Source organism: Rhipicephalus microplus, chromosome 1 (assembly GCF_043290135.1).
Source record: "Rhipicephalus microplus isolate Deutch F79 chromosome 1, USDA_Rmic, whole genome shotgun sequence".
NCBI lineage: Eukaryota > Metazoa > Arthropoda > Arachnida > Ixodida > Ixodidae > Rhipicephalus > Rhipicephalus microplus.
This window is the reverse complement of record NC_134700.1, coordinates 101,310,062-101,330,406: the sequence shown is the minus strand read 5'-3', so window position 1 is coordinate 101,330,406 and position 20,345 is coordinate 101,310,062. Positions and strand designations below refer to the sequence as shown.

The 20,345-nt window shown below is 44.7% G+C and overlaps 1 protein-coding gene across 1 annotated transcript in view; it reads left to right on the top strand.

Annotated features, from left to right (window-relative positions):
* Positions 1-20,345, top strand: part of LOC142796244 (uncharacterized) — an 88,593-nt gene that overhangs the window by 21,184 nt on the left and 47,064 nt on the right. The window contains exons 2-3 of the mRNA XM_075886440.1: positions 15,844-16,021; positions 17,536-17,690. Of these exons, the coding sequence (XP_075742555.1) occupies positions 15,851-16,021; positions 17,536-17,690 (326 nt within the window). The 5' untranslated portion in view covers positions 15,844-15,850. The remainder of the gene's footprint in view (positions 1-15,843; positions 16,022-17,535; positions 17,691-20,345) is intronic.

Genomic DNA, 20,345 nt, shown 5'->3' with positions numbered 1-20,345 from the left:
GTGGAGCAGTTACACTTCGAGGTTAAAGCATCTCCTCCATCCTACGGTAAAAAAAGGACAGCACGTCACATTTCAGTGGCTGTTAAGTCACTTTGACGCGATAGGCAATGAACATGCCGACGTTGCTGCTCAATGAACTCTTCAAGGGGACATGATCGAAATTATACCGCTATGAGGACCGATGGTGCTAGCCAACTTCGAGTGATCACACAAGAAGTTACTTTCTTCACCAAGAATGCAGCAGGTAGAAGGCGAAACCAACACCAACACAGCGAACACTTCACGTCTTTAGACACTTACTGTACTACGCCGAAACGATGCCACTCTGCTTTGCCGTTTATCGCTGGGAGTGGCTTTAACAAAGCAATTCTACTTGCGAATTAAAATGGCTGGCAACCCTTTTTTCGACAACTGTGGTAGTGAGGAAGCATTAGAGCACATGTTCTGCGACTGTCCTCACTACAATGCACAAAGAACATATCTGTATACAGCTGCTCTAGCTCGGATATGAAAGAGACCCATGGTGGAAGACACTATCCTCAAATGTCGACCTGGGAGGTCATCGTGAATGAAGGCAAAGAAGGTGGTGCTCAACTTCATGAACTCTGAAGTGCGACTTTGTGTGCATGCTCTTTCAACTTTGTCTCTTTTATTTTTCATTTTAAATCTGTGTAAGGTAGCATACCTTGACATCCTGGCCTTTTCTTTTCTTACTGTTCCTTCATTTCATCTTTCCTTCCTTCAGAGAGAGAGAGAGAAAACTTATTTACAGAAAGGTAGAGATCTTGGCCTGAGCAATAGTTTGCTCTAGCCTGCTACTCTACACTGGGGAAGGGTGACTGGGGAGTGAAAGAGTGAGGAATGACGATGGTAAGGTAGAGAGATGATATGTTCTTACTAAGCTGGGTAACTCTACAGACGTGCATCCAGTCTAGTGGCTTCTAAGAAAGTGATGATGGCTCGTATGACTACATGTGTGGTGCTGGCGTCAGGCCAAGGACCTAACACAACCTCCTCGGTTAATGATCGACTACTATATCGGCCAATCGAAGATATCAGTTGCTGACGTTCGCTTGCATACACTGGACAGTCCCAAAATATATGTTTGAGCGTTTCTGGCAACCGACAGTGACCACAATTGGGACCTGTGTCATTACAGCCAATCAAGTGGGTGTAACGTCTCGTGTAAGCCACACCAAGGCGAATGCGGTGGATAATGCATGAGATTCTTCGCTTTAACGTGTGAGGCATACGGAACTTCATTTCCGGGTCCCATTTGTGCAGCCACTTGTGCTGGTGTTCTGGTTTTTGCCAGTGCTCTAAGATGGAGTGGCGCATTACGCGTCGAAGTAGGATGTTAGTATCTTGTCGAGAAAATGCGACACACAATTCCGGGGAACTATTTAATGCTCTCTTAGCTTAAGCGTCCACCCCTTCATTGCCCATTATGACACAATGAGCAGGTATCTATTGAAATGTTACATGATGTCCATTTTTGTAGCAATGCCAAGAAGCTCTGCTATTTCAATCGATAAAGTATAATATGGACCTTGTCTCATGAAGCCATTGATAGTTTGAATAGCAGCTTTGGCATCGCACAGTATCGTCCATTTATGAACGGGTTCTGTCGACATGAAACGTATTGCCTCCCGAATAGCAACAAGTTCCGCGGCTGTTGATGTGGTCTTGTGATCTATCTTGAAACGTCGAGCTGTCTTCATCTGCGAGATGACAAAGGCTGCGGCGGAGGTACGGGACGTAGATCCATGAGTATATACGTGCGCCACACCGTCGTACATAATGTAAATGTGCAGCAGTGTAAGTTGCTTTAGGCCGATCGAAGATACGAAGGACTTCCTCATAATCCCAGGAATCTGAAGTATAACAAGAGGTCTAGGCACGAGCCATGGAGGTGTCTCAGGAACACGTGGGGGAGAGAATCTTGGCGGTATGATCTTCTCGAGCCGCGATATAGCTCTTGAATAACTGCAGTCTCGGTGGCTGGCAGGGAGCGCTGATAGGGGATGCTGCCTGTGTCGAGTCAACAAGCGAAGGTGGACTCGAAGAGGCTCGCAGAGCACATATACTTTGATTGGACAAGCCCGAGCTTCGGCGAGAGTTCTCTTGGTTGATGTGCATTGAGGTAAGCTCAAACATGTGCATAACCCTTGAGCTTGGATGCTTTCTAGCGTGCTCGCACAACTGGGCTTCATGTTTGAAAGCACGGGCATGCTGTATCGTAAGTACCCTACGAACAAATATTGGTACAGTTGCAGGAGAGCTGCCCCCGAAGGGCCCCATCTTGCTCCGGCCATGACCTGAAGAACGTGGACAAAACACTTGAGATTTGACTTCAAGGCTGTGTTGTGTTTTAACCACGATAGATTCCGGTCGAGGATAACACCCAGGAATTTCTGTTGCGCAACAGCACGAATTTCTGTTCCATTCACAGTTAGTGGGTATCTTGTCATTTTTTTTCGTGTAAATGCAAGCACTGAGCATTTTTCAGTTGACAGTGCGAGACCCTGACGACGTAGGTACCTTGCTGTGATGATCACTGCACGTTGCAGTCGAGCACGCAGTTGGGGGCGCGTAGCTCCAGAAGCCCAGATGCAGATGTCGTCCGCATATGTGCTCACCTTCACCGTGTCAGGAAGTTCAGTAGCAAGTCCAATCAAGGTGATGTTAAAAAGGGTTGGACTGAGAACGCTCTCTTGGGGAACACCACAGTAAATGTTATAATGGTCTGTATCTCCATCACTTGTTGACATATACACGGTACGGTCGCTAAGGTATCTCACGATTCATGCATACAGTCGTCCACCGATTTCTAGATCCTCGAGCGCATCAAGGATGGCATAATGTAAGACATTATCTTAGGTGTCTTTAATGTCAAGAAAAACAGCAGCCACTAATCTGCCTCGACATCTTTCCTGTTCAACATCGGAGACCAAGTTGATGACCCCGTCAATGGCTGATCGGCCTCTTCTGAAGCCTTTCATGAACGCAGTAAAGCGATTATTGCTCTCTAAGAGTCACTCTAATCTCGACAATACCATCCTTTCCATGACTTTGCCAACGCAGCTGCCTAAGGCAATCGGCCGGTACGATAAACGCTAATTAGGGCGCTTCCCCGGTTTAAGCATTGTGATTATGCGGTTGCACTTCCACTTATCCGGAACATTTCCTGACTCCCAGGAGATGTTGTAGGACTCCCAGGAGATGTTGTAGTAAGATAACAGAATCTGTCGTGCTGCTGTATCAAGATGGCGAAGTGCAGAGAATGTAATTTCGTCCAGCCCGGGTGCCGATGAGCGTCGGGAAAGTGAAATTGCAGCGTCCAGTTCCTGAGTTGTAAAAGGCACTTTGAGGCGTTCGTCGAAACACGGGGGCACAGTGAAGGTAAGAGTTTGGGTCACAGTGTGAGCGGTGGAAACGACAAAGCTACAGTAGTCCTTGGCTACCTCTAATTTACTCCGACCCTGATGTAGAGCCACCGCACAGAATGACCAAATTTGTTGCGGAGAAGATTGTAGACTACGTACTATCCACCAGATTTTAGAGAGAGGCTGTCTTGGGTCCAAAGAACCGCAGAACGACATCCGTCATTGCCTGTCCAGCTTGTCGAGATGCCGAAGAACGTGTCGTTGAGCTTGCCGACAGGCTGAGAGCTCTGACAGTCATCTTGTTCTTCTGTATCGCCGTTCTGCGCGGCGACAGATAGCACGAAGGGCTTCGTATTGTAAGTCGATAGCTGATCGTTGCAGCGGAATGGTAACTTGTCTTGTTGTGTCACGCAGGGACGAAGAAATGATGTCTTCTACTTCGGATGGTGTAGTAGTGCGCTGACAGTTGGTTTTCACAGATGACCTGAAGAGACGCCAGTCTGTCTGATGAACGCAGCGTGTGGCTGAACGGCAGTACCACCTAAATTGAACATAAGTTGGCAAGTGATCACTACCGTGAGTCTCTATATCCGTGGACCAAACTGCAGAAGACAGGAGACTCCTGGATACAAATGTAATGTTGAGGCAGCTGCTCTAAGAAGTACCCCGAATGAAAGGGGGTGATCCGCCGTTCAGCACCCTTAGTCCAAAATTACACACGAAGTCGCACAAATCTCTGCCATGGCCGTTCATTACAGTGCTACCCCAGAGGGGATGATGAGCGCTGAAATCTCCAATGACAATGTGGGGGCTATGAGCAGCCTGAAGCACAGACCTAAAGTGAGAGCAGTCCATCTTCGCACTTGGATGGATGTATCCTCCGATAACTGACAACGTGCGCCTCTTATACATTATAGTCAAGCAAACGTAATCATTCGTTGTATGCGACAGAATGTCATATCGTACGTACGTCATATCGCGGCTTACACAAACTAGCACCTTGCTTGCACGGTGATCACTGCGAGACCAAAGCTGGACGTACCCAGATAAACGTAATGTAGAATCTATGTTTGGTTCGCAGATGACAATAACTGCGAACTGGTATTTCAATACCCGCTGTCTGAAATCAGAGAGACGGCCACGTAAACCACCAGCATTCCACTGCATAACAAGCGTCTGCCGCATGCGATCTTCGAACATCGAGCCCATGTTCGCTTACTGAAGAACAAGAAGAAGTGGCTCCAGCACCTCGAGTAACTGGACAGCAGCTTTAGCCGCCGGAGTGTTTAGACCACTGAGGATCTTGCGCATTGAACCCATCAAATTTCTAAGCATACTTTCTTGAAATTTTACTGTTAAATATGCGGGTTGGGTCATATATGTATATATATATATATATATATATATATATATATATATATATATATATATATATATATATATATATATATGTATGTATGTATGTATGTATGTATGTATGTGTGTGTGTGTGTGTGTGTGTGTGTGTGTGTGTGTGTGTGTGTGTGTGTGTGTGTGTGTGTGTGTGTGTGTGTGTGTGTGTGTGTGTGTGTGTGTGTGTGTGTGTGTGTGTGTGTGTGTGTGTGTGTGTGTGTGTGTGTGTGTGTGTGTGTGTGTGTGTGTGTGTGTGTGTGTGTGTGTGTGTGTGTGTGTGTGTGTGTGTGTGTGTGTGTGTGTGTGTGTGTGTGTGTGTGTGTGTGTGTGTGTGTGTGTGTGTGTGTGTGTGTGTGTGTGTGTGTGTGTGTGTGTGTGTGTGTGTGTGTGTGTGTGTGTGTGTGTGTGTGTGTGTGTGTGTGTGTGTGTGTGTGTGTCAGACAAGGGACACTGAAGGAGGCGTGTCTGCCCCCCTCTACTGAACCACAGATACGCAACTGCAAGGACCAGCTGAGAGAGCTTAGAATGCAGCACAAAAAAAAACAGATGCATAATAAAATAACCAAAAGCAGCGTAGCTTCCATCAATAAACCAAAGCACGTATATATTCATAGCGCACATATAAAGGCATTTCCAGCGGGTGAAAGATTGGATCGCTAATATTTCGTTCCCAAATATTGACCAGCGGATGTTATGTACAACCACAGGGCGTGACGATGGTGCAATCAGCCTTGACCTGCCCGGTGAATTGATAACACTTTTTTTTGCTTTCATTGATTTTCATGCCACGAACTATGTCGCTAGCAAATGAGGGAGGCTGGAGGCACGCTCTCTTTTCACGCGTCATTTATGCGTACTGGTGGCACGATGAAGTTTCGAGAAACCATGTGCGGGAGTGCCCCCGCATCGACGCGGGTGGAGCCTTGCGACGTGACTCATGCGCAGGCGTGGTCTCGCTCAAGTTCCGTGCAGCATTTTCGCTATAGACAAACGCACACTGCAGTACTAGACGAAGCGAACCAGATTCTCTTAAGCCTAAATCTTTTTCTTATAGCAGTGAACTCGGCAGTGCTAGCCCCGGTTCTTTTTTCTGGGAGGCTTTTTTGTCGTTCTATTTATGACCAACGTGTTGGATTTCTTTTCACCAAATCACCAAAACACTTACGCTTTTCCAACATCACCGAGACTTGCATGCCTTTGTTTCTCTCTTCCGATCTACTGTTATGTCAGCCTCGTTTCATCTTTCTGCAGGCCACGAATCCGTAATCTTGCCAGCGTTGTTTTCTCGGCTTACCGTTTCAGAATAATTTAGTGCTTTTCCAACTGATTTTCTTCTCTAAAGCAGTATATGCTTCAAATATTTATTATCACTGCACTATTATATTTATAGAGCATGTTTATATTTTCTTCTTGCACAACTCGGTGTTTTTCTAAGCAAATGAAAGCACCCTTCTCACCATAACTGTGTGAAGTGTGTTTTCCAGTCGGAGACATTAGAAAACTTCTGATTGAAAGCAGCCTTTTATTGACATAGATACATCAAAATGAAATCATTCGCCAACCAATGTAAATCAGTCCGCTTCATGTGCCCTTTTAGCAGAGATTATAGGACAATCTCGAAAAATATCCAGTGTTTTAAGTGTGCTTTATTTTTAAGCCTTACTTTAGGTGCTTAGCCAACATTTACTTGTTCTATCTTACTCGAAGCGAACATTTACGTTGTCGCCAGGAATACATTGACAATCAGCCTTGAACGAAAAGTACACATACTGACAGCTAATTTCACAAGCGATTTTGCTTATCGATCAGCTCTTTGCTAAATTGAAAATGTGCCTAGCGAGCGCTTCAGAAGCTCAAGCATTGCCTTCCCACTCGCTTTCAATATTCGAAAAAATGACCCATCGTCATAATGAGCTTTACCTGCATCGACTGTCGATTGTCCTAAAGCATTAGGTCACCCTTGCGCAGAATATGTCGTAACCTGGCGTGTGCTAATTTGCGTAACCTGATTCCGGAAACTATGAATCAAGCTTGGCCCCCCTTCTTTCCGTTCTTTTCGCTTTTGTTTTCTTGAAACCACGACCTCTACAGGGCGTGCCGCATCTGGCTGATTGTGTCACGAAGCTTCAGCGCAATTTCATGTGGTCTGACGTTGTTGCTGAAAGTAATGAGATGAAGTGAGAGCTATTGCTCTTGAAGTTAGGTGAGGTAGAAATATGCACTTACGGAAATCCATGATCTGACGGCGCTTCGGGGAAGAATGTTCTACATCATTTTTTGCACGGCTGGCACGTGTATGAGGTGTGTTATAAAAGTTATGAGGCTGAGTTTGTGCAAGCCAAAGCTTTCGCTTTTTTTTAAACACCATTGTTATCTCTTCAAAGTAGTTCCCTTGGGTAGCTATACACCGGCGGAATGGTTGTTCCCACTTTTGATAACAGCACTGTAAGTCTTCAACTGACATGAGTATAAACTGGTCGGCCACAGCCTTCTATATGTTTTCCAGAGTTTCAACGTGACGTCCTTTTAGGACATTTTTCAATTTTGGGAAACGAAAAGAGTCACAAGGACTCAATTCAGGTGAATAGAGTTTGGGAACAAAAGTAAATGTCAGGTCAAAAATCACTAGTATAAATGACCATGTGACACGATACGTTTTGTGATGAAGAACCTACTTCTCTGTCGTGTCTTTCTGAGCGAGGTTCATCCTCAACATTTCTTAGGCCTTCCAGAAATTCTTCTATGAGCGGAAAAGTTGTGCCCTTTATGAAAAATATTCTCCGTACGCTTGTTTTCACTTTTTAAAGTCATTCTCGTGGATTCACTATTTCAAGACAAATTTTTATGGCACAACGCTGCTCTGAATAACTTGGCTCCATTTATGTAACACATTCCACACACACACAGTTTTATTTATGGCACTGTAAAAACTATTGTGTTAGATGAGTTTTAACTTTGGCTGAAGAAGTAGAAGTAATAAAGAAACTGTTCTAGAACAGACCGTTAGACACATCGTCACCACATCTCGCACATTCTTTCTGGTCTTATTACTTTTCTAACACACCTCGTACACCTGTTTTATAAGACTCACAAAGGTTTGCCACGTATGCTCTCTGTAGTTACGTGATGGTTATGTGCACTACTTCTTACTTACGCCGGAGAACAAGAATGATCAAATGTATTGTTGGTACGACCGCAAGACATATGCGTTTATTCGACAGCGGTGGGGTCACTATACGGGTTCATAAACAATTGCCTGGTGTAGAGAGGTCAAGGAGGATTAAGGTGACCTTTCTTATAACACTAGTGAAATTTAACCGGCAAACTTTCCTCGCTTCTCCTAAAAATCCACCGGTGCCGTCTTGATTTGTCGACTTCCCTCTTTTTGTACCCTTGTAGCGTAATAGAACGGGAGGACAGGCTGGCAGGAAAGCATGGTGGGTGAGAATATAGAAATCAGAGAAATAAGAGACCAAGGAGTTTTACAAAGTGCGTCGAGCTAAAATTTAAGGGAAACGTGCAGAATTAAGATATTCCCTATTATTGAGCGATGTGACCTTGGAGCAACATTCCAGAGTCTGCATGGTGTAATCCATTGCCAAGTATTCTCCCAGCGTGCAGAACCACAGATTTTCTCCACATTTCAGAAGCGCTGGTGTTTAACGAGGATAGAGCCGAAACTGGCAAATTATTTGCATCCAAGTGGTTGTGCAGCTCGCCGATAGTCTGTGGGTGGGCGTGTCATGGCTCAGTGCAGCCTGATGATACCACACACAGACGTACGAACAATGGTGTACCTGTGCATTTGGTGCATGTGATCACCAGTGACGTAATCACATCGTACCACTTCACAATTAACTAAGGAACATCCTCGCGCTCGTAGTGTGACCGCTAGTCAGAACTTTGGCACTTCTGGGCAAAAGCGCAGCAACAGATTGAAAAAGAGGCATAGTGGGACAGGCGCAACTACTGGTTTCATTCGCGAGTCAGCGCCCACCCTGTTGTATGCGTAATTGTTCTTCGGTTTCCTTCTGGTGCATGCGTTCTTTTGAAGATAGTATCCTTCATTGTTTAGTTATATATTTTGCAATATAGATGCTAATTGAGGCAGCATCACCTATAAAAACACAGATTACAATATTCCCCGACAAATACAATGCTGCCTCACGTGAACTCTAAGCGCAGCTGTTTAGGCGTTCTGTTTTTGCGATAAGGTTGGGCTAACAATTCCATCGAGACTTGTATGTACGTAGCGTTCAAAGCGACGCCGCGAGTAGCGTTACTGGCGCGGAAACTTCTCACAGCCCATTCCAGAACAATCGCCGCAGACGGAACGTAGCGCGACTGCCTAAGTAACCGGTAGACCGCGAAAGGCAGTGCGTGGGCACGTTCCGCAACTGTCGCCACAGAACCTCTCGTCTCCCCACTGTCGTCTCTTGTTCCTCGTGCTTTCATCCGCCAAAGCGCTCCGCGTTCACTCTCTTTCGTTCTCGTTCGCTCAGCCAGTTACAACGACGTCCATGCATCTCAACGCAGGAACGGACATTTAAGAGCAGTGCTCTAAAAGAACGGATGCACGTTACTTGTTGGGAAACGTCAACTGTGTTTGACATCTTGGCTATCATTTTATCATTCGTAAATGATTGCCAATGAAGCTACCAGCGATCGAGTGCTGCGCACACCACTCTGTGCATTGCAGGCGTCACGAACCAAGCGAAACGCTCACATCCTCGTTACAACAAGCAAAAGCCGTCGAGCGGTCACAGTGCACCTACCAGCCCTGCATGCGCGTGTATTCCGACTGAGGGGTGAGCATGCATGACAGAGGAATAAAGCAAATTTTGATTGATAGTAGTGGTTCTTGATAAGAGGAAAAAGGCACCTAATTTTTGTCTACCTCTTGGGTGACACGGCACAGTGCCTTTTAGGGGTGAGGGGGAAGAGTAATAAAAAAATAGAACAAAGTTGGTGAAGAGTTAGAGAAGGCCAGTAACAGAAAAAGAAGGAGATGGGAAAGTTGGGAGCCGGTCGAAAAATTCCAAGGACGGTGCACCACTCAACGAGAGCTTTACGGCGTCAGGAGACCACGGAGGGCGAACCAGTCTGCGGGAGCTACGCTGGTGTCGGGGATCGCGAGGGCAGAACTGTTCAGGTGGAAGCTTGTGTCGTCAACAATCTCCGACTTCACTCTCTTCGTCCTCGTTAAATCTATCGTCTACTCCAACGACGACGCCGCTCAGCGTAAGAACGGGAGCCTAAGAGTTGTGCTCTAAAAAAGCTGGAGTTTCCTCATAGCTGATTCACAGTGTAACTGAGCGTTCAATAGCAAGTTTCATCTCAGAGTTCCATCAGTGAACAAAAAAAAGCGTCTCTTGAAGCAATCCAGTTTTTTGCCTTGTATACTCCTCTCCGCTGGTGCTGGGTCATGCTACCCTTTGGGCTTTTTACCAGAGCGTTGCTTTTTTTTTCATTTCATGATGTTAATTACTCTACCATCCCACTTAAATAAAAAGCCCTCTCTGACCCATGATTTCTGTTTAAAGCAATAAAAACTGCTGTAAGCGTGAGCCACAGGCGTCGCGCATTGCGTCGATAGCTCTGGCTGAAATCGTGACGTCCTTGAACAGATAGGCAAGAGTTGCAATTATAATGAGAACATTCGTGTACCGCGCCACATTTAAAAGTTGGCTCATTCTTCCAGCAGCAATCAAAGAAAAACGGCTCTAGAGATAACGCCTGTGACCCGCAGTCACGCAGATTAACAGAGCGTGAAGCCGCAAATGCGACGTGCAACGCCGCGCTATACACGCTTGTTGGTTGCCGTTCGCATGCATTTAGCAACGGTGGTCAGTGCTCAGTCATGTGAACCTTGTTCCGCTCTCTCTTTCTCTCTTCTTTTCTTAATTTAACACAGAAGACTGCCGCTACACACCGTGCGATTTCGTGCGATAAAATATGCCACCATTTAGACACCCGGATTTTTGTCGTATGACGTAGAATCAGCGCATTGTGATGACGGAAGACATTTAAGCTCTCGTTTCCAAATATCACTTTTTTTCAGCTGGCAACGAAGAATGGGTGCACTATAGTAATATTCCTTCGTGCTCTATATGAATAAATATTTTGACGTGCATCTTTTTCTACGTGTGTTTATGAACATGGACTTACAAGCACAAATACATTCAAGTACGTACGTCACTGTATGAGGCATAGGTATAGCCAAACAGGCAAAGAGGGTGGCGACCCCCCTCCTCCTGTAGATTCCACTGTATGTGTATATAAAGACAGAATTAGCTGGGTGTAGGCGAGTTGTTGTAGCATGCTGGCTGAAAAAACTCTTCAAAAAACACGAGGGCTATAAGGAACACTTACAACATATCAGCACGAACTATTGTTTGAATTTCATTTTTAAAAACACGAATACTTTTACTTGTAAAAACCAACATCACCTTCATTATGTGCCCAAGCTCAACCGTGACATGAAGACAGCCACAGAGTCTCTGAAAATTCACTGAGGGGGACTCTGGCGCTGCGATCGTTCAGCGACCATAGAAATGATGGGTAGTACACGGATTTGCCTAGTTTTCGTCCTTGCGGGTCTCGAACGCACTTGTGGTTTCGGTTATCGCTGTGTTTTGGTTTTGTTTTCGAATAAAGGAAAGAGCAGTTATAAACTTCGTGAGCCAATGGTGAGCCTAAAAGGTTAAAGTAGCAAAGTGCGACAACTGAAAATTTGCTGATTGTCCCTTCATAACAAAGCAACTTGAAGCCACGCGAAGCCAAGCGGAGCCGAAAGTACGAAATTAAGAAAAATTCGTGTACTAACCATCATTTCCATGCTCGCTAAAGCGCCGTGTGTAGCAATTTCCATAGACACCAGCGCCAGAGTTGCCTGTGGTGTACCTATAGGAAATTTTATGAAGACAACATCTTCTTTCTATTGCTACTGACGCACCACTAAGTAATGAAGGCCTCTCCTGTTCGCGTAGTGTAAAATGCTTCGAAAATATCCTTCTATAACTTATCCCCGGATCACACCAACAATGTGCAGCTTAAACGCTTACAGCTCTCTGCTACATGTCTGGCCGGGTTGTTGTAAGCTGCACAGTTCTCCTGTCGCGCCCTAGCTCCCATTGTAGCAGCGCCCTGTCTGTTCTATATACAACCTTAGGTGGGCGAACTCACTCGTCAGTCAGCTCACTCGGAATCATTGAGACTCAGATTGAGCTGTGAGTGTGAGTCTAAATTATTCTGAGTCAGTAGCATTTGGTGAGTCTGAGTCCGAGTGAGTCCAAAGGGCAAGATATATTTTTTGCGTGAGTCTGAGTAAGTTCCCCTTTCTTTAGCCGCCTTATAGTCCTATTTATTTACTCTTCAGCATTACTATCAGCCTTACCTAGACTCACAATTACTCCCACGTATTCGGAACCAATGTCCTTTATACACCATTTCAAGATTTATTGATTGGAGGTGTGAATCAAGGGGTTGCCTTGATTTCTGCCTCGCCAACCCTTTCGAGGAAGTTATTGATGAATATATCTTATGTTGTCATCTCCTTTAAGCAAAATGGCCCTACTCTAACTCATAACTCGTCTTTGAAGATACTATACTATACCAAAAAGAACACCGATTACATGAGATATTGGTGTTAAAAATCATTGACACCAGATTTGAAAAAGTTAATTCAAGGTTAACGGACTCATGAGCCCACTCACTCTGGCTCACTCACATTGAGATCCAGCTATGTGTCTGAGTCCGGGTCAGCAATGTCTTGGTGACTTTCAGTCCGAGAGAGTCCGGTTGAAGAAAATTTTGGTGAGTGTGAGTCCGAGTGAGCCTGAAGCGCAAATTATATTTAATGAGTGAGACTCTGTGAGCTGCACAAGTTTGCCCAAACTTTGTATACAGCTCGTTGCAAGTTTGGGTAAATTCATAGACGACATCTTTTTTCATTGGGTGTACTGCTGCACGCATTTCTTAGTGCAGAGATCCAGTTTTGCTGGATGCCTGCACTAAATTTGTTTATCGTTCGGCAAACCTTGGGCAATTTCCACTGGGAAGTGAAAAGACTAACGCGATGTCTTTGCACAATTATCTTGAACTCGTGCGAAAGCCTATGCCAATACAGGTTTTATCGGATAGTGTTTCTTTGCTACCCGCCAGCCTTTCCAGTTTCAACTTTTCAAGAAGCTTATCACATACGCTGGAAAATAAATAACTATAGAAAGCCTTCTAGGTTCAGCCTGGTTACCTGATTTTTAAAGCTACTTTCTATTTTGAGCGCGCTGAACTTGCTTAGTGCTTTCTTTAGGCACGTCGTCGCCACTTCCCTCTCGACTGACTTAGAATGGGCACTGATATACGAAATGAACAGCTTTGTCGCTCTTGATCTGTACTCCCCGCACACATGCTGACATGGACATTCAATAGAATCAGCTTCAATTCTTGAAAGCGAATGCAATAAACACTTTTTCTTTCGTGCGTGTATTACAGAGACTTCAATATGCTTCTAAACTTGTCACTTATTGGTTCTGTCTGCTCTAGCAATGAACCTGTTGCAACGTGAACCACCCCAAGGCAACAGTCCACTCACATGAGAACCGTAAATCCGTATGGCTGGACAAGAATGCTGTTTACACGTTCATAAAAGATGCTGAGATACACATCAGACAAACTAGGAGCCAGCAATGATATAGTACCGATACTGCCATGCTGTGCATAATGCTTACCTTCGAAACAAACCACATGGGGGGACTGAACATAAATATGTCACAACTCTAAAAACTTGTCACAATTAACTCCAGTGACCCCGCCGTGGTGGTCTAGTGGCTAAGGTACTCGGCTGCTGACCCGCAGGTCACGGGTTTGATTCCCAGCTGCGGCGGCTGCATTTCCGATGGAGGTGGAAATGTTGTAGGCGCGTGTGCTCAGATTTCAGTGCAGGTTAAAGAACCCCAGGTGGTCGAAATTTCCGGAGCCCTTTACTACGGCGTCTGCCATAATCATATGGTGGTTTTGGGACGTTAAACCCTACATATCAATCAATTAACTCCAGTGGAACACGTAAACTTCAACTCCCCGATGTTTTCCCTTTTATTCCTAAATGTACGAGCGATCCCTCATGTGGCATCGAATAGTAAAATTACTCCACCTCCAACGAAAAGGCATACAGGCTCCTCCAAATCTCTTCCTGTAAAGCTTATACAAGTTGGGATGAGCTCCGCCCAAGCAGTGAGTCATGGGAGCAACTGGCGTAAATATCTCTAGAAGATATTGCCTACTTGCAATGCACCTGCCTAGTCTTTTTGTCTTCTATGAGTTTGCAGGCGAAATGAGGCTTGTATATTTTCTCTCGGACAAAAAGATTGAAAACGCCCATCTAAACCTTCCTCATCGTCTTTGAAAAGATGCCCTAGTGTAGGTCCATTAAAAGCATAAAAAAGAGGGTTTTAAATGCGAATGGATTTCCTAGTCGGGCTATGTCAGGTATCCGACGTTGTCCACGCCCTGGCGGGAGTTTCCTCTTCGCTCTCACTCCCTCTCTCATAGCAACAAGTGTGGGCGCCCGTGCTTATCATCGCCCGTAGCAAATGGAGCATGTGATGCGAGAGAGAGTGTGTAGAAGAGGGTAGGTGCAGTGCGTCCCCACGCCTCTCGCCGTTCACTCTCTCTCCTCCCTGCACCCCACTCTCCCTTTCGCTCAAGCCTGACTCTGGACCATTCGCGGGCAGGGTGCCTATCGAGAACATCCGGAAGTGCTTGAGAGGCCGCTTGAGAAACGCCAAAGCCGAGCCGAGAAAGATGGCGCTCCACTGGTCCATCTGCTCATTCCTCACTCTCGAACGTTCGCTAGCTGGGCGCCTGTCAAGGCGATGGCAGAAGTCGGTGAAGGCGAATGTCAGACAGCAATGGTACCCTTTCTCGGCGCAAGAAATGCCTTCGCATTTCCTTACGAATCTCTTCTTGTAGGGGGGGGGGGGCATTTTCCCCCGTCTTCTGGTTAAACGCCACTGCCTTAAATTTATTTTCGTTAGCTTTGATTGCCCTCTCACGGTACACTTTTCTTGAAAAGGTAACACCATCTTATTTGTAAGCTTGCACAGACAGGAATTCATTCTGTCACAAAAAGTTTGTGAACTTATCAATCGGAGGGGGTTGGTAATTACTCGATTTCGTGGTCTGGAGTAGAGCATCGACAGCGTTGCTGGTAGCTCTGTCCCACTCAGTTTACCCAGCACATCCACCTATTCACCGCACCACTGCAAGGAGGGCTCAAACTGAACTTCTGTGCATCCTGAAACAGGGCGGTCACATTGTAGGGTATGGAGACATCAGCCATAACAGTCACTCCTACCGGCTCCACACGGCACCGTTCTCGCTTAATGACCTCAGCCACAAGGATTCAGTCGCCTGTTTAGTTATTTTCCTTGACTATGAAAACTCTACACCACTCGCATGTTGGTATTTCTTTTCATTGCATAGCCCCTGCAGCCAGTAACTGCGCCTTCTTGCTGGAAGCTTTGTCAGATTTCATGATCCTGCACAGACTCTTTACTCGTAGCCAGCACGGTTTGAGCCCACCAAGACAAAACGCGAACCTTGCTTTCTATCAAGTCTTGCTACAGGTAGTGTGACACTATGCGGGTTGATAGCGTTGAAGTTCATGTACACAGTCATGCGAAACGATTGAATTAGAGAATACAAGAAATAGTGCAGTGTAGAAGAAATCTGATCCAGAAGGAGCTTAATGTAGGCGATTTGGTACAGCATGCTGCATGAAAAAAGCTGTGCAAGATACGCAAGAAATGAAATAAACACAACAGAAGAGCGCAAACTTGATGTCAAGTAAAGTTTATTCGAAAAAAACACAAATGTTTCTTCGTGTTTCCTCATATTTACGTTTTTTTTTTAGGTACAAGCATTCGTGCTTCTTAGATTGCTATATTAGCATGAATATTACTGCACAGAAATGTGACTTCTCGTCGACCTTCTGCGCATTGAAATGATTCTCTACCTGGCTGGCTGAATTTTCAAATCTCATTTGTTCTTCTGTTATTTAATGCAGCGCCACGATGGAGGTTGAGGCGAAGCCTAACCACAGTGCAGGACCGGACAAGGTGAGCCGTAAGAAGCGAATCGCGAAAAAGACCACCCGCAAGACCAACGTAGCAGCTACGGAAGAACACCGTGATGAGACGACCCCGCCTCGTAGCGACCAGACGCCTGATTCACAAAGCAGCAGGGTAACTTATCTCTCTATGCTTACCTACTAAACATGGCCCCTTGAAGGTTACAACTTTGTTTCATTCTACCCAACAGGCTATAATTTGTGGACCCGTAAGATGCCCTCTTACACTCACAAGCGCTATCAGTTCATCCTTATGGAGAAAAATTAGACCACGAAGGATGAAGTGAAGTTTCAAAAAGCATTAACTGATGTGTTCGAGTTCATGTCCAGACAATTCAATATTGCATTTGTTACATTCTCAGTGGTATGAATAGCACGCAACAAATAGGTGACATGAGATAACTGACTACAATTTTACATATATTTTTCATTGTGCATGCTGTGGAGGTAGCAGGTTCACATGCAAATCTACTGTAAAGCGCAATATGACGAGTCCACATAACCATTTCTAGGTTATGGCATCGTGACAGCACATGCTAAAGTTGCGGTTCACGTAGAAACGTTTGTAACATTGGTCGCCTTCTGCAAGTGCAGTTGGTAAATCGTCGTTCTGCGATAGATCATGATCGGCTGTCTTGTAACAAAGCACCCAATACTCTACGGCAATGTGTGCAGGTTGTTGTACACTTTGTTGATGCTGTAAATGACGATGTTATAAGTTAAGGCTGAGTCGTTCCATTCAGCTGAACAGCCCCCACTTTTTTCTCTTCCATGCTAAGTACCGACAACCATTGAAACGCCACCAACGAATCTCATTGGTTAACCCTCGTTTTCAGTAGCCATGCTCGTCCTAACGACTTTCCAGCGCATGGTGAATCAGCGGAGAATGCGTCCCCAGCTCACTAATGACTGAGATTCAGCGGTCGAGAAAATACACGTCGCGCTCGCATGTTGCCCGTTAAAAAGTGCGTGGCTAATGTGTTTAAGCATGCGTGGTTTGTAAATTGTCTAAGCAAGGAACATGGTGGCAGGTGCCGAATGTGCGTGAAGAAGGGTCGAGAGAAGAGACAGCCGTGTCTACTTGGGTAAAAGTGACAAAAAAAGTGAGAAACTTATGAACCTAAATCAGGTCGAAAAGCTCAATGTTACTCCTCTTCTACTCTTTCATGCCACTTTTTGGACACCACCAATCATTCTCTACTTCAGGTTTTGAACTGTATACGTCCAGGTAATTGCAGCAGGCTTATACGCAGCCAGCGCTAGCCGCCCTTTGACCGAGGATACTACTGAACGTTCAAGTGTTGCTCTGAATAAAACCGAGAAACTTAAAAATCTATTTGTTGTCTACTGCAGTAATATCCTACGTAATTTGCCCTTATGATACGTAAAAGAAGGTATGGTATGTGAGGTCCTTGTGCTTAGGTTTAGGTGCACGTTTAAGAACCCTTAGGACTCGACCTTTCCGGAGCCTTCCACTGCGGCGTCTATCATAATCAAGGGGTGATATGGGACGTAAAACTGCAAAAATGAATGTTTCGACTATGTGTGAGCTGAACTTTTATCTAGGCCGCATACTTGTTAGCTGTTTTTTCTGTGAAAATAAACCAATTTCTGCTCACACGTTCACAGGGCAAGCAGCATGGTGACAGCGCAGCTCCGTTACAGCCACCACGAAACAAGGCAGCCTCTCTGATGCAACAGCACCGGTCCGTGTGGCGGAACGAGTTCCAAAAACTGCACGATGCTGAGGAGAGGCTCAAGAATGACATCGTCGACAAGCTCAGGTACAGGCATGGCAGGCGCAGTCACAAGAAAACGGACATGACGATAAGCGCTAGCTGTCAACAGATTTTCTATATTTGACATGAAAATTTGTATACGAATAATGCGAAGTGCTGCTGTAAAGGAGACAAATTATATACAAAGAGCAAACAACGCGCTAGAACTATCTAGAATGACTAACACCAACTTTGATTATACAATCAGAGACTTATTCATAAATATGCCTCTATCAATTCAAGGTTAAAACCTGCTGGTGAAAGCTTGTTGCACGATAGGTACAACACTGAATTTAACTGCCGAATAACACACTCTGCCAGGCATATGGAGCCACAGTTGGAGATACGAGCAAATTATTTCACGTCATCAACCATTCTGACGTTGCTCCACCCTCCAGCGATGATTTCAGAACCTCTTGGTTGCGTTTCAATGACTGCGAGATAGGCCCACTTTTCACCAATAAACAATTTCAATTGATGGTCTCATCATGTAACTTCATGTAGTGACGTCACCGGATGATGCTATCGCGTGCTTGGAGAAAGGCACGTAGGTATTCGAAGGTAGCAAGAGCCTAGGATATCGTTGCGAGCCCTTACAGTGCGGCAATGTCTCTCGATTTCGCACGATTCTAGTGTAAGGGAGCGCCAACACAGCTAGTTATGCATTACGCATTAAAAAAGATATGAATGAATTAGTAAATCTGACACACTGCTACTGTTTTGCGAGAAGCAAGTCGTTCACGATTATCATAAAAATTGAAACTCTTCCGCTCACAGCGTCATACCGAGAGCGAGTAAATGTAACAAGGAGCCTTGCTCGTTGAACAGTCGAACGCCATTACACCCATTTCTTTCGTCCTAACGCCTTTCATTTTTTTTGGTAAGCTGCACATTTAGAGAGCGTAAATCCCAGTGAGCACGAAGGCGTACTGGCAAGCAAATTAGTCACTGGACAAGTGTGCTTATGTTTCGAGAAACTTGTAAACATGGAGCATATAATCTGAACAACGGAGCTTTTCTTCTAGTACGGTGTTCATGTGAGTGGGCATCGAGCTAACAGCATACCTGTCAAAGGTCACAATCAACTTGAGGCAGCGTAAGCGACCTAGCATTAGTGTTTATTAAGGAGTGCTCCCGTCATTTCTATTGCGCAGCACAGCTCAAATGATTTCGCAATAAATGATACCCAAGAACACGTTTCGTCCTACTTTAGGATTGTTTTAAAACATCCAAGATAAAATACTAACAACAATAACAATAAATACAATAATACGAATAATACTCAAAGAAGAAGAAGGCAATAGCATTTATTTCAATTTTTTTTCTATTTCTATTTTTCTCATGATTTGTAACCTTTTTTGCATCTTTAGTGATATATTAGTAATCTGTACACTATTACATCATCCCTAGCTTACAATACGTTTTTTGGCGAATCTCCCACAGTGGGCATGTGTCACAATCTTCAGGCTACGAAGAAACAAAGAGACAAAAATCTGGATATTTATGAGCCAAAAGCACAGTGTGGATGCTGAAGAAACTGTGGGGAGACGTTTTGAATTGTTTTGACCACCTGGGTTAATTTTACAAGCACGTTAAATTGACTACATGAGCGCATTTCTACCACCCCTCATTCATTGGAGATCGAACCTGTTTTGTTTAGATTTGCACCTGGCACCGTTGACAAAAGGTTGAACTGCTGACTTCAACATTGGCCAAGGCGGTAGTGAGGAAAGCAAAACTGCCAATCGACCGTTGAAATACTATGGTAATGGCTATTCTTTCACGGTAGGTGACAATATAGTCCTTTGAAGCCATGTGATTATGAATGGTGAGCTTTCGAGGGCTAAAGTGACATAAAAAGAAAGTTTATCCCAGCGGTGGAGAGGTACGTCGTATTGTGCACAAATAAGTGATTTCTTGGCAGAGTCAGGGATCAATGCGCGTTTGTAAAGTTCTGGATGACTGGAAGATTGCATGTGTTGTGCCCATCCACAAGAAAGGAGATGAATCAATAGTTTCTAATTACACGTCATTTTCTTTACCTTCAGTGAGTTTCAAGTTACTAGAGCACATAGTGTTGCAAAATATTTAAATGTCTTTCAACAGATAACGATGTCTGGCCTCCCTGCCGATATGCATTTCGGAAGGGAATGTCCACGACAACGCTAATGGTAGCAACTATGCACTAACTTATCGCCATACTTGTTTGATCGGAGCACCCTGAGATACTACTGTTTGATTTCTCGAAGGCGTTTGATAAGATTCTGGATAGTAAACTACTTCTTAAATTACATGATGTAGGATTTCCACTTTGGCTTATCAAACTAATTGAAGCTTATTTATGTGATAGAGAGCAGTACTTTAAATTTAAATCCTGTGTACCTAGGATGCTTGCTCGATGTTACTTTTGGTGTGCCACAAGCAAGTGTGTTGGGGCCACAATGTTTTCTTATGTATGCAAATGGCTTGGTGCAAAAAATCCCTGACTCAATGCCTATTAAACTTTACGTAAATAACTGTGTTGTATCAAAGAAATAACCTACTCTGAAAAACGTAATATTTTACAACGACCTATTCCCCACATCTATTATGAGTGCGCAGCGTGAGACATGGAATTAAAAGTTGATAAAACAGTGCTCATAAATATATTGTGAAAACAAA